General features: G+C 34.4%; 2 protein-coding genes across 3 annotated transcripts; one reads left to right on the forward strand and one right to left on the reverse strand.

Moving 5' to 3' along the window:
• The first annotated feature begins 5,365 nt into the window (after positions 1-5,365).
• Positions 5,366-12,163, forward strand: LOC134743026 (calcium/calmodulin-dependent protein kinase type II alpha chain). 2 transcript variants are annotated; one of them, XM_063676295.1, is made up of 2 exons: positions 5,366-5,501; positions 7,198-12,163. In XM_063676295.1, the coding sequence occupies exon 2, from the start codon at positions 7,279-7,281 to the stop codon at positions 8,809-8,811; it is 1,533 nt and encodes a 510-aa protein (XP_063532365.1). In that variant the 5' UTR covers positions 5,366-5,501; positions 7,198-7,278; the 3' UTR covers positions 8,812-12,163. The 2 variants fall into 2 exon arrangements, with proteins under 2 accessions (XP_063532365.1, XP_063532366.1); XM_063676296.1 differs by lacking the exon at positions 5,366-5,501 and adding an exon at positions 5,565-5,910.
• Positions 12,164-14,804: 2,641 nt separating this feature from the next.
• LOC134743027 (uncharacterized) lies at positions 14,805-16,025 on the reverse strand. The gene has a single exon (XM_063676297.1). It carries the CDS (start codon positions 15,929-15,931, stop codon positions 14,918-14,920), a length of 1,014 nt encoding a protein of 337 aa, XP_063532367.1. The 5' UTR covers positions 15,932-16,025; the 3' UTR covers positions 14,805-14,917.
• Positions 16,026-16,258: the final 233 nt, after the last annotated feature.

A 16,258-nucleotide genomic window follows, 5' to 3' on the forward strand; every position in this document is an offset into this window, starting at 1 on the left:
CACAGAATCTGACTATGTAAAATACCTACCTACCTACTTAGGTACAGTCGAGTTCACGAATACCTTTACAAGCCAACGTTTCAAAATAGTATTTTATGCAACCGTTGTTTAAGAGAGGTCAAAAAAGGCGAGTGGCGTGAGTTACAATTTGAGGCGACGAGTATTTTTTGACTTAGTTAAACAACGTTGCATACAATACTTTTTCTACGACCAAGCACTTAAGTACTTTGAAATAAAATTGTAAATTTAACAATTATTTTTCATGTCTTCTAATGGACTTCTACCTACGGTATCTACCTATTTTAAATAGTATAATCTTGAGACACTTCTGTTGAAGGATTAAAAAAATAAAATAAAAAAACGTGGGGCACTATTTGTCAGTTATGACATTTAAAATAAGGTTGGCAACAATGTATTACATACAATATTTTTTAAATTGTGGTCATTACACAAAGTATCGAAAAGTGCCAAAAAGATACTGCGTGTATGCACAAATGCGTTTTTGGGAAATAGACTAAAGACTTGTCTTGACAACTAAAAGGTAGGGTTTTAAATGTGTGCACGGCCCTTTATATGGCAAATAAAAGTACGGGAGTAGAGAAATATATTTTCACCTTCACTGAGGTGAAAAATTATGTGTGCAACACGAGAGCAAAGTTATTTTACTCTCGTGTTTTTGAGTCCCTCGCAACGCTCAAGATTCTTTCGCTTTCTCGGGACTCAAAATAAACACTCGCAAGAAAAACCAACTTTCCTCTCTTGTTGCACAAATAACCATTACACGACTGAGATACTGACAATAACGTCGTGTAAATATATTTTTAACGTTGGCTTGTAAAGATGTTAGTGGACTCGACTGTACATAACCCTGATACGGAAATTTCAAAATTCTACAAATCCGATTCCCATACTTTAGGTTGATTTGTTCCTGTATAATTGCAAGAACTTATTTCAATTGCATGATGCTGGTTCAATTAAAAATATGATTAAAGGGGCTCCATTAGCTAATATAACTTTCGACGTATAAAGACAAATATAGTATATTTCCCCAGGATACCGAAATAAACTGGAGCTAGATAGCTCAAGCTCTCAAAACTTTTTTCATTAGTGTAAGTATATCCTTAGATTACATCCTATAAAGCAATTAAGTTTCATCAAACTTGGTTGCTAAAAGGTGTACAATACAACCAGTATTATCGTATCCTTGATCTATTCTATGAATTATAGTTATGGTGAGTCCTGTGACCTTTGAATCAAAAAATATATCAAGTTGCAATACAGCATAGTTTCTTCATATTAGCAGGGTAGGTAGGTGCATACGCATCGTTCAAATAGTTGAGGTAAAATCGGTAACAGTAAAGGCCCTGCTTCCTGCTAGCGGATGGATGACCGACATTTGCTAATTGAATTTCTGTTAAACGAAATCCGGACGCGAGCGATCGACCGATAAAGATATTATCCTGTAAGGTGGCCACGAAAACAAATTAAGAGCAAACAACTTTCAAAAATTAAAGTTGTGCCAAGTAAATGTTACAGTAAATTGGGAAGCCGTTTTTCTCGAAATTAAGGTAAGTATTTAGTAATGAGAAAACTTAATAAGAAGCAATCATAAGAAAAGTTATTACACAACCACAAGATGATGGCGTTTTTAAACGGGCAGTGGAAATGTGGTGTGCTGGTTAGGAGTTAGGACTTCACTATACCAAGTATGACAATTAGAATTAGATACTTTTAGGATTTACATGTTATTTGCACCATGTTGCACAGTCACAAATTCAGAAGTGGCGATTGGGCGGAGCAATTTAAAAATGTAAACCGTAACGACCACAAATGTCATATGACAAGTCGCAAACAAACAAAACGTTTCAATACTGCAAAACAACATCCAAGTACGAACAAAACAAGATAGACTAATAATGCAACAAGTTGATTGAACACATTCTGTCAATAAGCAAAAGTTCAACAACTTACCAACTAATCCGTACTTCGTAGTGAGTACCGGCGTCCCGCCAAATAGAACACCCGAACACAACGCATCTCACGGGTAGCGGAGGCGATCGATACGCCCGGTCAGTACGCGGAGCGTCCGTTCGCCGGCACCCGACGCGCGACGCTCGCGGACCAACCTACAACACCTCGTAATATTCTCAACTTATTAATTTACACGCACGTCCACTCATGAGAAAAGCAACCTGAGACGACCGCAGCGTTCGAAACCTTAATACTTCCCTTCGCTACAAATATTAGGTGACAGATGCCGCTACAAACCCGATCGGATACCGAGGGAATAATTTGCACAGTTTCCAGTCACTTAATTAATAATAAAAAAATACATTTTCACTTTCAGTTTGATGGCGGTATTTTAAACGGAGCTGCGAATTCACGACGCGTCATGCGTATACCGATATAAAAATAATCTGAATGTGAACAATATGGGGACAGGAACAGGAGTCGCGTAATAATAAGAGTACTCTACGCGTGGGGATGGTACAGAGGGTGCATTGTGCACCGGCGAATTTCGGAAGGGCCCGCTCCGAAGCCCTTGTTTGTTCCCCCTCTACTTGCGCAAGATGCGAACCAGTTTTGATTTTTGTGTATTAAGCATGGAGTTAGCCCATTGACGAGGGGGTTCAGCCCGCGCCGTTAGAGATTGCTAATTTGCAGATCGCGGAGAACGCGCTGCAAGTAGACGATTTAACTATACTTGAATTGCGTCATTTTATTTAAAGTTGTAGGTATATTTCCCTTTTTTCAATTTTTTTATGTTATTCCTACTCAGAATCACGAGCTCTTTCTATCCTACTAGGAGATATAAAGGAAACATAAAAAAACCATAATTAAAAAAAGTGGCGTGTACATCTATAAAATGGCCTGAGTAGGTACAATTGTAAATTTTCGCGTGGGTAGAAAATAGAAAAACAAAGTAGACAGTAAGACAAAAAGGAGTAAAAGTCTATGTGTAGCCTTATCCCACGGTTTTTTAAGTTAATTATTTTAACACTATATACATATATCATCTTTAAATATAAAATCAATTTTTAGCTGATTAATGTTAATGATGCTGTCAGAGCTGCTCAATAAATATTAAGTGAAAATTCTTATTACGTTTTGATAATTTCACATTACATACATATACGTACATTCCTATTGTCGTCATTTTTGTAATATACCTAAGTCGTGAAATTCCTTATCATCATTCTGCATTAAAAGTATCTTTTAAGGATATGGGTGAGGTTTTCTGCAAAAAGGGACCTTAGCACAGCAGGCGCTTACGCCGGTATCGATGAAGATTCAGCACAAACTCAAACTCAACATTCGGAACATAAACGCCTACCGCGCTGGTATCTTTGAACAGTTTGAACTGATCACTACACATATTGAGGTACATACTTATGAACTCCTTCTTTCATTCTACATTATTTATTCAAGAATTAGATGCCTATGAATTAAAAATGCGGCTTAAATATTTTAGTACTAAAAGTACCATGCACAGGTCTTTTTCAGAAAACAATGTAATTTCGATCAATCAAATCAGTATTTATAAAAGCACTGTATTTGAATATATGTTTACTGCTGTTGCCCGCGACTTCGTTCGGAAATTTACATGTTGGTTGTTTTATATTCTGAACATTGAACATTGTGCAACAAAAGATAGCAGTAGAGTAATAATTTGACAACACGTGACATTTGACTGTCACAATGTCGAATTTTCAAGTTCCTTACTCCAAAAAATATTGTTTTCGATATAAACCCTCTCAGTCCCCTTAAATGGACAATTTTCCCAAATGCAGTTTTTAGGGTTCCGTACTTCAAAAGGAAAAAACGGAACCCTTATAGTATCACTCGTGCGTCTATCTGTCTGTCACATCCCTTAATGGAGTTAAAATGGGGTTGAATATTTTTTCTTAACGCGATACTTTAAACTTTCTTCTAAAGTGTTTATCCTAAAATTAAAATAAAAATATATTTGAGATTCTCACAATGAGCTCTTTCATTTGATATGTAACACGATATAGTTTGAAAAACTTTATTTTTTAGTTTTCTCATTTACCCCCCAAAAGTGGCCGTCTGGGTCACAAACTTACATATGTATACCAAATTTCAACTTAATTGGTCCAGTAGTTTCGGAGAAAATAGACTGTGACAGACGGACAGACAGACAGACAGACAGACGCACGAGTGATCCTATAAGGGTTCCGTTTTTTTCCTTTTGAGGTACGGAACCCTAAAACACTAAAAACAGATTTTTTTAAATGAATTTTGAAGTTCGTCGCCCGAAAAAAAAATTCTTACCCGATACAGTTTCAACTTTTCTAATTTAATTAGGAGATGAATTTTCAAAAACGCTGAAATTATTCTTTTTGTATTCTAGTAACATGTCTTTTTACAAAGTTTCAAGACCCCCACATAAAAAAATTGGTCCTGATACTAACTTTCAATTAGGGCCACGGTGCTACCAGCCTACGGTGTATATATTATGTAAATTTATTTACTGTTAACTTGTTAAGATAATAAATAACAAGACAGGTAAAATTACTAATACTGCGCGGGTAGGTAAAAAACCTGCCAAGAGCATGTCGGAGACGGAGGAACGTGGAGAGCACTGGTGAAAAGTGGAATAGAATACGACCAAGAACAAGAAGATACCCGATAACAGAGCACAGTACATCTCAATGGGCATTAATTTAAAATTTTAAGTCCTTTCTATTTAGGAATTTTAGTACCATAAAAATCTTGAGGTAATGCATACATATAAAACCAAAATGAATAATTACCTACTGATAAACAAAAACTAAATACCAAGAGATGAGTCACATTAACCATGCAGGTTCTTGTAATATCATGAATCATAAAATAATCATGGTCCTTGCTTGGCCACAACATGATGTAAGTTGTATACGTATTACAAACTCCACCTATTTTGAATTACCTATAGCACGAAATAGAATCATATAGATATAAGAAATAAACAGAAAAAAACACTGTGTTTATTATAGTACAGTATAAAACAGTTTTTCCTGAAAAAAATATAAGTTTCTAAAATCATAATATCAAATTTTCATTAAATTTCATAATAACTAAGCTAATTTCTGAACGAAATTCTCGGTTACCCGTCCAAGCCGGTAGATGTCTCCCGGAACACGTTTAGCGCTGCGCTAGTGTATCGATTTACCAACACTCGTCGGTGTTTACACTCGCAAATATGTTAGGAGAATAATACATTTTACACAAGAAATACGCGAGAAATACACACGATTGCACTTAATACATGACTCATTAGGAACGCAAAATAAGATTAACAAGTCTGTACAAAATAACAGGTCGTTTTTGTAATGACGAAATTAAATATTTTTAGCGCGACACTCGGGCAACACAGAATGTCTATGAATTTGACCCCGAAGCTCGTGTCCCGAACGAGCAGGAGAGTGTAGTGTAGGGCCTGGCCCTTCGATTTTGATCTTCATCTCGTTGGAGATTGTATAAAATGGGCACATAAATAGGTAATAAATATTATCGTAATTCAAAAATTTATCGTTACTTGTGCGTGACGCCGCGGAGTGATTGTAGTATTTTTTATCAAAATTATCATGACGGAACCGTAGCACTCATACGGACTACTATTGCTAAGAATATAATCTTATGTCGCGCTTTGATCGCTACATTAGTACATTATTTATAACAGTGTTATTTTTAAATTTTATCCCCGCAATTTTATCAAGCCACGATGCATCGGCGGGCGCTCGTGGGAATTATTTCATCCATAAGTGGATTATAATAAAGATGCTCGAGTTTTGGTAAATGTGTCGAGACAATGGTGTATCGATTATTTTGCGCAAACGAAATGTCATCCCGGTGCCGTAGTGTTAATATTAGAAGTCTATGTTTGTGACCACGATTACAATTGTCTAGGTATCTACGCGTTTTATATTGAGCTTGCAGATCTTCGATTTAGAATGAGTGACAAAAATAGTGCCTGCCAAGATTTTCATTCGGATAATTTTGATCTGCTCTCGGTATCATCAACATTTATTTATTCCGAAGTTGTGCATTTACGTAAATGCATCGTATTGTAATAATGTAATGACATGATAATATTTTAAATAATACAAAAGCAACAATTGGGTCAAAATTCTTTTAGTTGTCTTGTTTTTTGTCCCCAAAAAATGTGACGGAGTGGAGCTTTTTCTATGGGGTGATATTTAGTTTTTAATTTTTCTCGTGTGAATTATAGTCTACAGCTGGAAAGACATGCAATAGCACTCGTTTTTTTTATTTGATAAAAGACAAAAATACATGCTTGACAGAGTGGTCAGAAACAAGACAACGAAAAGAATTTTGACCCAATTATCGTGTTATTAAGGAAAATGAATAATATATTATCATTTCTCATGCCCTTAAAGAGGGTCATTGTTGTTCTAAAAGGTGTGCAGAAAATGATACGTGTCTGCAATTGAGCATTTTTTTATGTTCGAAGTACGATTTTTTGAATATTTTTTACGATAAGCAATTGAAATTTGAGTTTAAATAAATTTGCTATACAATTTTCAGTCTGATATTTGACTCTTCATTCCATAAATAACGATAAACTTAACTTTTGCCTAAATTGTTAATTGAAAGTAACCTCAAAAAATAGGTACTATAAAAATATATACAATTAGTCATGTTTAAAAAAACACATTCATTTTACTTTCCTCGTATTCGAATGAAAAAAAAGAGTGTTTAAATGGGTGAAAGGCATCAATTCATCCCTTGGTTAATAATCTAATATTTTCCCATTAAGTATAGGTATTGTAAAATCGATTGCTTAAAATATATACCCACATATTAATAATTATTAATGATTTTCTACAATATATTAACGTTTATTAGAGCGAAAACTAAAAAAAATATTAGAGATTAATTAAACAAATTTTGAGGTCATTAAGATAAGAGTAAATAAAAACCGGCCAAGTGCTACTCGGACTCTCCCACCGAGGGTTCCGTACTTTTTAGATTTGTTGTTATAGCGGCAACAGAAATACATCATGTGTAAAAATTTCAACTGTCTAGCTGTCACGGTTCATGAGATACAGCCTGGTGACAGACAGACGGACAATGGAGTCTTAGTAATAGGGTCCCGTTTTTACCCTTTGGGCACGGAACCCTAAAAATTACTTAGTTGCCCAATGATAATATTTTTTTTTCTTTTTGTTGCAGTTACCAAATCTGAAATATTCGTGCTCAAAGTAACGATTTTATTTAAACTTAAACTAGAACAGTGAGTATCGTGTGTTAATCATGGCAAATGCGAATCGCGATGGTGTCAGCACGCGCTTCTCTGATAACTATGATCTTAAAGAAGAACTGGGAAAAGGAGCATTCTCTATTGTGAGACGAGCTGTCCAGAAGTCGACGGGATATGAATTCGCTGCCAAAATAATCAACACTAAGAAACTCTCAGCCAGAGATTTTCAAAAATTGGAAAGAGAAGCCCGAATTTGTCGTAAGCTGCAACATCCTAATATTGTAAGACTACATGACTCCATTCAAGAGGAGCATTTCCATTACCTCGTGTTCGATCTCGTCACCGGCGGGGAACTGTTTGAAGACATCGTGGCACGTGAGTTTTATTCTGAAGCTGACGCTTCTCACTGTATACAACAAATTTTGGAGTCCGTTCATCACTGCCACCATAACGGGGTAGTGCATAGGGATCTGAAGCCTGAGAATCTTTTATTGGCTAGCAAAGCTAAAGGTGCTGCAGTCAAGTTAGCTGACTTCGGTTTAGCTATTGAAGTGCAAGGTGACCAGCAGGCATGGTTTGGGTTCGCGGGAACCCCTGGATATTTGTCACCTGAAGTACTCAAAAAAGAACCATATGGTAAACCAGTAGATATATGGGCGTGTGGAGTGATTCTTTATATTTTATTGGTCGGCTATCCACCTTTCTGGGACGAGGACCAGCACCGGCTTTATGGACAAATTAAAGCAGGTGCCTATGATTACCCATCTCCTGAATGGGATACTGTAACGCCTGAGGCAAAGAGCCTCATAAACCAAATGTTAACCGTTAATCCCAGTAAGAGGATTACTGCATCTGAAGCTTTGAAGCACCCATGGATTTGCCACCGCGAACGCGTGGCATCTGTGATGCACAGGCAAGAGACTGTAGACTGCTTGAAGAAGTTCAATGCTCGTCGCAAACTAAAAGGCGCCATTCTAACTACTATGCTTGCTACCCGAAACTTCTCTGGGAAGTCTATGGTCAACAAAAAAGGAGACGGCTCACAAGTAAAGGAGTCAACTGACAGCAGTACTACTTTGGAAGATGATGATCTGGATAAGGATAAGAAGGGTGTAGACCGTGCTTGCACTGTAATCTCCAAAGAGCACGATGACGAAGGGCTTACTAAAGCTGATTCATTCGGCAAAGCCCGAGGTGATAGTAATGCGTCACAGCGTCGCTCAGAAGTAATCAAAGCCACGGAGGTACTTATAGATGCTATTAACAATGGCGACTACGATACATATTCCAAATTATGTGATCCTAATGTGACTGCTTTTGATCCTGATGTACTAGGTAATATGGTTGAAGGAGTAGAATTTCATAAATTCTTTATTGATAACACTCCTCAGCACGTAAAGGCCAATACAACCATACTTAATCCTCGCGTCCACCTTATTGGTGACGATGGAGCTGTTATAGCATATGTGTGTGTGACGCAGAGCGTCGATGCCGAAGGTCGGCGATCCACACAACAAACTAAAGAAACTCGTATTTGGCACAAACGCCACAACAAGTGGACAGCGATACATTTTCATCGCTCCTAACTAGTCTCTTTTGCGATCCCAACTTTTACGCCGAAGGATGTTGGTCTAACGAAGAAAAGTATTTGTAATGGTAAAGCCATAGCAACACGCGTAAGTTCAAACATTAAATATAAATGATTAGACCCTTCAAAAGTCCTACGGCAGCAACGTAAATTATAAATAAATACTTAATATCCAATTCTGCTATAAAATTACACGAATTTTATTAGAAATTCTTTGTAATCTCAAGGAATTATGTTAATTACATATAGGTAAATGTTATTATCTACACCAATATAAGCATTTCAAAAGTTCTTATAACGTTAAAAGTCACTATACTATTAAAGTCTTTTACATCACAATGTGACTAAAATGTGATACCGTTTAAATACTTAATGCTTTGTACTAGTTCTAGTAGAGTGTACAACCATTCTGATCTCCACGATCGAAACCAACATCGAGGCAAACGTACCGATGTAATATTAAAATTCTCGATCTAATTAAAGTCAGATCTGATAAAAATGAATCTATATTGAATATAAAAGATCGACAAGAATGTCAAGAAGTTTAGAATTATTAGCACATTTCTCAGTAAGTCTCTCTACATTTTTAACTATGAATGTTTTGTCGTGCTTAAAAATGGTGTTCTATTTGTTATCAAATACCTAGTTAGTAAGGTTTAAGTAACTGATGGTACAGTTATTGGCACTACACATCTTACAGTGAATGTTTCTATAGAATATTCGTAAGATTTTACTTCAATTAGATATTAGCTTGAGTGGATTCCTTGTAACATTTTACATATTTTAAGTGAAATTATATCAATTTCGTCAATTTTAGATTTATTCTCAATGTTGTTGCAGCTTTTTATTTATGTTGCGTTATTATTGTTCAACGCGTACATTGTTATACCTGGTTATTAAAATTATATGTATTACTTACTTAAATTCATGCGATAGCTAATAATTTGAAAGTGAAAACTGTGCAAGAGAATGGTCTGGTTGTTGGTACTTTAGCCATTATTAAGAGGAGCTTTGTCAACCGTGATATTAATGTGTATTAAAATATAAAGTGTTTTTTGCACAGTTTCACTTAAGAAAATGTGCTTTAACTATTGGATCTAAACCTAACTGTAAGTCTGCAGTAAATTCAGTATTTCCTAGAAATATATTTAGATATAAATAACATTGAACCGTTTTTTACAATTTTGTAACATATTTTAGGATTTTAGTATAGTTAGCAACACTTAATTTGTATAAACCTGAAAGGAGTTGGAATTGTAATTATAAAATACAATACATACATATATAAATAAAAAATATTTATGGTTACCATCATGTTCACGTAACCGGAGTACATAGTTGTGCCATTATCATGAATTAGTGCCAATAACTGTAAAAACTAAAGATGTATTCTAGTCTTTATTGTTATGCATATTTAGTATTTAATCAACGTTTCTAATTTAATTTTGATCTATAAATAGGTTAATAGTAACATTTTGTAAATAGATATTGATTTGCACGTTGTGTGTTTAAGAGTGTCGTCTTCTACATACCTCCCTTCATCTATCAAAACTTTTGTATTTATATGTTTTATAGATCACAAATTATTAAACATATTTTTTCTGGGTTTCTGGCATGTTAAGCAAATATACAGAAGTTATTAAATTATATTGTTAGGCAACTTTACCGCCATGCTCACTACAGACGCATATTTAGCTAGTAGAATTTGTTTATGTTGTACTTGAATCCATCACAGGAAATTAACTGTCACAATTAAAAATCTAGGTCTAGCAAGTGTTAAGTACCCGACCTGCCTTCTTTTGAAATCTTATATAAGACACGACAGTGTTGGATAGACTAGTAAATTTTGTGAATCTCTGAGCCTAACTGAATGGTAAAATTATCATCCCACTCTAGAATACTTATATGATTTGTATAAAATATTTCCTTGTTTACAAATTATCAAAAATACGTTTATAGTATTACAAAATTAAATAGAGTTAAAAAAGAGTTTATTGCTTATTTTGTCTTGTAGGTTTGCTACAAAACAAGATCTGTCTAAGCTCTCATGACCATGAATAATGGAAATGCAAAAATTATGATCTGGACATTTCAGAGATGTTTTAGCAAAATATAGATTTTTTATTTGCTTTGAATATATAGCCCAAGTACCTGTTGCTCGTGACTTAAGGGAGATACTTCATTAATAGAGGAACCCAAATAATACTTAAATCTCTAACCGATCTTCATCTATTATTTAAAAAATAAATATACGTAAGGTATTTCAAATAGTTACCAGAATATCTCAATAACGTGTTTAGTAATATTAAATTAACTACTTAACTATCTTTATAATGTCCCTATAACAATGCATTGGCAGTCTCCTGAATGCTATAACTATAAATAAAAAATAAAAGATGCACAAATATATCATGTATCTTCCAGAATTCTTTACCAAGTTATCAGACATTTTAAATATTATGCATTGTCTTCCCTAGACAGTGTTCCAGTGTTACGATCTTGTATAATACCTACAAAAGGGATGCCAGTCAGATGCATTTGGTTATTTCAAACACACAGCTGTCTACAAGTTTATGCACGTTAATCTCTTTGCATGCACTTAATCCACATGCTACTACGATTAGGGGAGCTACTAAACTGAAATTTCAATTTTTACGATTGGCTACTTTTAATAATATATACATACTTAATGAATACTTATTTGAATTTCAAGTGCTATACATATTTGAAAATTATTTGTTATAAAGTCCTATATACCTAACTTGGAATGGAACTACAAATTATCTGAAACACCAACTAATGGGTACAGTGCAATAAAAAAACCAGAACTAAACTATAACATGTTTAAGATTTTAATTATGTTTTTGATAGATACTTAACTCATAAAGCTTATGGACAATTATTCATAGCGTTAAAATTTTCACCATTCAGCTAGTAATTGTATTAATATTGTTACTGTTTCGTGTTATTTTGCATGTTTGGTTACTTGTGCCTCTTCATTATAAGATGTGTACCCTGTACTGAAATTATAATTAGGGTGTATGTTAAGCTTATTTGTCCAAAATACTAATATTGACACCCATCCGTGTCTAAGCAAAACTATGGAGATTACTTTTGGTATAGTGGTTAACGAAATTTACATTAAGTACCTACTTTAAATGCACCACTTTTTTTAAATATTCGAGCTTTGTTATGATGAAGGCTAAAATGTTGTAGCATAATTTCCATATGTGCAAGTGTAGGTGTATTGAAAAAAAAAAGTCAGTATATTCGTATTCAAAATAATTTCTTCAACCTCTGCATTGCCGATTACCATGTAACATTCTCTAAAATAAAGTTCTTTTGATCTATACTATATTTTATTTTTGTCACACTGTTGTACAGTGAGGTTCGAAATTGCATAAATGAATTCCATTCATAATTTCTCCATGCAATTTCGAACCTCACTGTACCTATACCTATTACTTTACTACCATAAGACCATAACGGGTACCAAACTTTGAACTCCAGGCTAACAAGTAACATTTTTATTTTTGCGAGTATTTAAATATTTTGTTTCATGTAAAAAAAAATGCTCTTAATATATTTTTAATATTCTTATACTCTAGCGACTATAAATAAAAATATATTATTAAAATATCCACTTAATAAATTACTTTTGTAACTACAGGGTTACAAGCTTGAATTTTTATATTAAGTGGTTATTGTTGCTATTAAAATTTAAACATTAAAGCTTAATATATATTTCGGAAATTGATCTCGAATCGTTTTTTTTTATTTGTTTTCATTCGCAGCGGTTGCCTGGCAGTGTAGTTAACCGAAACTCGCCAGTAAGAACCGTTCAAAGGGTTTTTGTGTAAGAAAGTTGTTGTTTTTTTAGGGTTCCGTACCCAAAGAGTAAAAACGGGACCCTATTACTAAGACTCCGCTGTCTGTCCATCTGTCACCAGGCTGTATCTCATAAACCGTGATAACTAGACAGTTAAAATTGTCACAGATGATATATTTCTGGTGCCGCTATAACTACAAATACTAAAAACAGAATAAAATAAATATTTAAGTAGGGCTCCAACAAACGAGATTTTTTTGCCGTTTTTTGCGCAATGGTACGGAACCCTTCGTGCGCGAGTCCGACTCGCACTTGGCCGGTTTTTTTTTATTCTACTGTAGGCAATTTCAGCATCAAATAGATATACTGCAGTTCATTGAAAATAAAGGTTGGAAAAACTACACACCCTAAATTCGCTTTTAGTAGGTACCTATACCTACATAACTTCGCCGTAAACTGGCATTCAATTTTAAGTAATTACTTCAAGATTGGGATACAGAATAAATAAGTACCTACAATTTTCATAATTTAAAAAAAAATATTATGAAAATTATAGGTACCTACTGCATTTAAAGAAGTTGGGGACGAATGGCTAAGTTAGGTACCTAATTCTAGAATAATTAATTTTTACCTACTTTTAAACTATTTTTATGCAGCGATTGTAAATTGAAAGGACATATTTCTTGGTAAAATTATAATTTTATTATTCTACTTGGGCAAAGTTGGCCACCCACGTGGGGTGAAGTTAGGGTTCTCCTCGATAGATAGTTTTGCCATCCCTTATTTTCAATGTATTTCAACATTGATTTGATCGTAACGTAACACACCTTTGTTACCTTTCTGCTACTCAAAGGTTGTCTAAAAGAAATCGCTTTGTGTTTGAGAAATAAAAAGCGTTTATATTATAGTTTATCTAGTCACCTGGCGTTTATAAGATTGATTGCAGTTGTGGTAGTTCCTACATCGGAGAAACGAAACGTCCCATTGCGGAGCGAGTTAAGGAGCATATCGCAGCTGTCAAGAATCGTCAGGTGAACAAGTCTGCCGTAGCTGGGCTATAACCGCAAAAATCGAAGTTCGCAAATTGCGGGCATCTTTTTCTGTCACTGTAATTACGCCTTCATTGGAGTAAAAGGGAAAGATCCCCGCAATATGCGAATTTCGGTTTTCGCGGTAGGCCCTCTGAGCATTTACTAGTCAGGGCCAAACCACTAGAACACTTTCTACAGATCGTGGGTTTTATAGAACAAAAATCCGTGAAGCCATTAAAATCAGAAAACATAGAAATTTCAATCGAGACGATGGTTTTAAGATCTCATTCACATGGAACCCAGTCATTAGTAAATGTAAGCGAAAACAAATATCGCAGGTTGAAAAATCGAATATCGTGAGTGTGAAGATCCGGTGACATCCTTAATTCCCTAGTGCGCAAAACGTTCAAGTTAATAAACAAGAGCAAGTGCGGGTAGTTCGAAAAACTCGCGCGCCTAGAAGATGTCGATGTCAACTTTAGCCAGTCTTCTCCGAGACCACGGGGACGTCGGAGGTAAATTTAAAACTTTATTACGCGATTAAATCCCCTCGTTGTGAATAATAAAGGGTTTATAACTTATATTATGTTACAGCTAGGCAAAATAACGTGAGAAATTTCCCATTGTAGCTATGACCTCCCATTGCCAATAAATAGAGCGATTCAAGAGATGTTTACTAAAACAACGCTGAGTACACTGGTTGACACTTATACAGGAATACTATTGATGGCTGTAGGTGTCCACCAGTATAGTGAGTTATGTTATTTTTGTAAACACCTCTTCTATTTTTGTCACCATGTTTGGAAAAAAGGTGAGCTATTTCGTGTTAAGGTAGTATATAGTAAAAGTGGTTAAAAGTTTGACAAACTACTTATTAATATAAGTCTCAAATAAAATAAATAAATAATAGTACATTACGATACAGGTACAAAAAATAGGAAATTACGTATTCGCACACATATTGTACAACTTTTTACAGTACATATGGCCCTTTAAATTTTTGAAAAGATATGTACAGATGTAGTGTAACATTTGAACAGTTGAAGTTTCACCCTGTACTCGTATTGTATTCTGTTGACCATAGGCATCTGATACCCGAGAGAGAATAGGAATGGACAGTGTACAAAATAATTCATTTAAGGTTTTCATAATTTAGAAATCATCATTTTAATAATTTTATAATCAACATAACTACAAGCCTCTACAAGCTACAAATTAAAATCAAAATTAGAACATACCTAATATCACAAAACATTCAAAAGTTTCATTTTAGTGTGAACACCTTTACAGCCATCCAGGGTAACATTAAAATTCTTCACTATCTGCTCCATGTTGGCCATGTTGTAAGAACCCAACTCATGCTTTATGCATAATTTCAAATGCTCCTCAGTAAGTGGCTCAAATTTAATAAATTCTTTATAAGCATCTATGTCACTAAAAGCCTCTCTCAGCTCAAACTCAAAGAAAGCTACGTTTGAACTTTTCATAAAATTATTTTCAATGTTATCATAATTGTAGATCAGAATAACAGTTATATTCTTCTTCAAATATTCACTCTTTTCAATTGCATTTTGTATGTGTTCCTTGATATGATAGTCATTCCGTGATAAGTCATCAACAATCAATATGGAGGACTTACAAAAGGACATGCCCAATAACAAATCATCGGGAAATGTCTCCATGAAACTAGGCATTAAGTAGTGGTAAACATTTGTCGAATTCCACACTTCCTCAAACATCAGAGTGGTTGCATATGTCTTTCCAACTCCTGTCCCACCGTATAGAAATAATATCTTGCTTCTTGCTCTAGCATCCAATGATCTTGATAGTAAGTCAATAGCCCTCTTTTGCCCATACAATTTTCTACTAAGAGTGTCTTTCATATTAGTTGTATCTAATCCTTCACAACAGGTGGATGTGTTCTGATAAACTAACGCACATGCGAAGAGTACAAATAAAACCGAAAGTTTTACCAAAAGACAAGATCCTACTGTATTTTTAGGCTGCATAATGATATGGTACTTCTTAACATTTTGGAAGTCTTTTGCTTCACTGTCACAAACTGGAACTGGGGTGATGTTTACCATTACAGGTTCTTGTTTAATAAGAGACGTAAGAAAGGTTATAGGAGAAGAAGATCTCGAAATAGTTTTTCCGTCTTCAGGTTCACAATGTGTATCGTCCATATTCTTGATAGAATTGGAACTTAAATCTATGTCCATTGGTTCATAACTTACATCCAAATTTTGAGAATCCATCTGTAATCGATTTCCTCTATGTGCCTTATTTTAACTATTATTGTTTCAAAGAACCTTAACGTTAACACATTGTTTTTAAAATTAAAATTGACATGAGATAACTTGCTGTCAAAACTTTCAAAAACAACGGAATACTTGAGTTTATAGAAGTAGATACAAGTATTTAAATTAAAAGAGATAAAGATTTAATTTCGATTTAAAATAAAGAAATAATATTCATTTATACTTAGTTTACAAAAATATGTAGAGATCTTATTTAATTATCATATTTTTTTGCAGAAATGCAATAATAAATATTGTCCAGTGTGGTCTAGCTTTGATAACGCG

Source organism: Cydia strobilella, chromosome 7 (assembly GCF_947568885.1).
Source record: "Cydia strobilella chromosome 7, ilCydStro3.1, whole genome shotgun sequence".
NCBI classification, from domain to species: domain Eukaryota; kingdom Metazoa; phylum Arthropoda; class Insecta; order Lepidoptera; family Tortricidae; genus Cydia; species Cydia strobilella.

Bases quoted from the DNA above. Each gene is read 5' to 3' on its own strand.
- LOC134743027 (XM_063676297.1), bottom strand. From the start codon at position 15,931: ATGGATTCTCAAAATTTGGATGTAAGTTATGAACCAATGGACATAGAT.
- LOC134743026 (XM_063676295.1), top strand. From the start codon at position 7,279: ATGGCAAATGCGAATCGCGATGGTGTCAGCACGCGCTTCTCTGATAAC.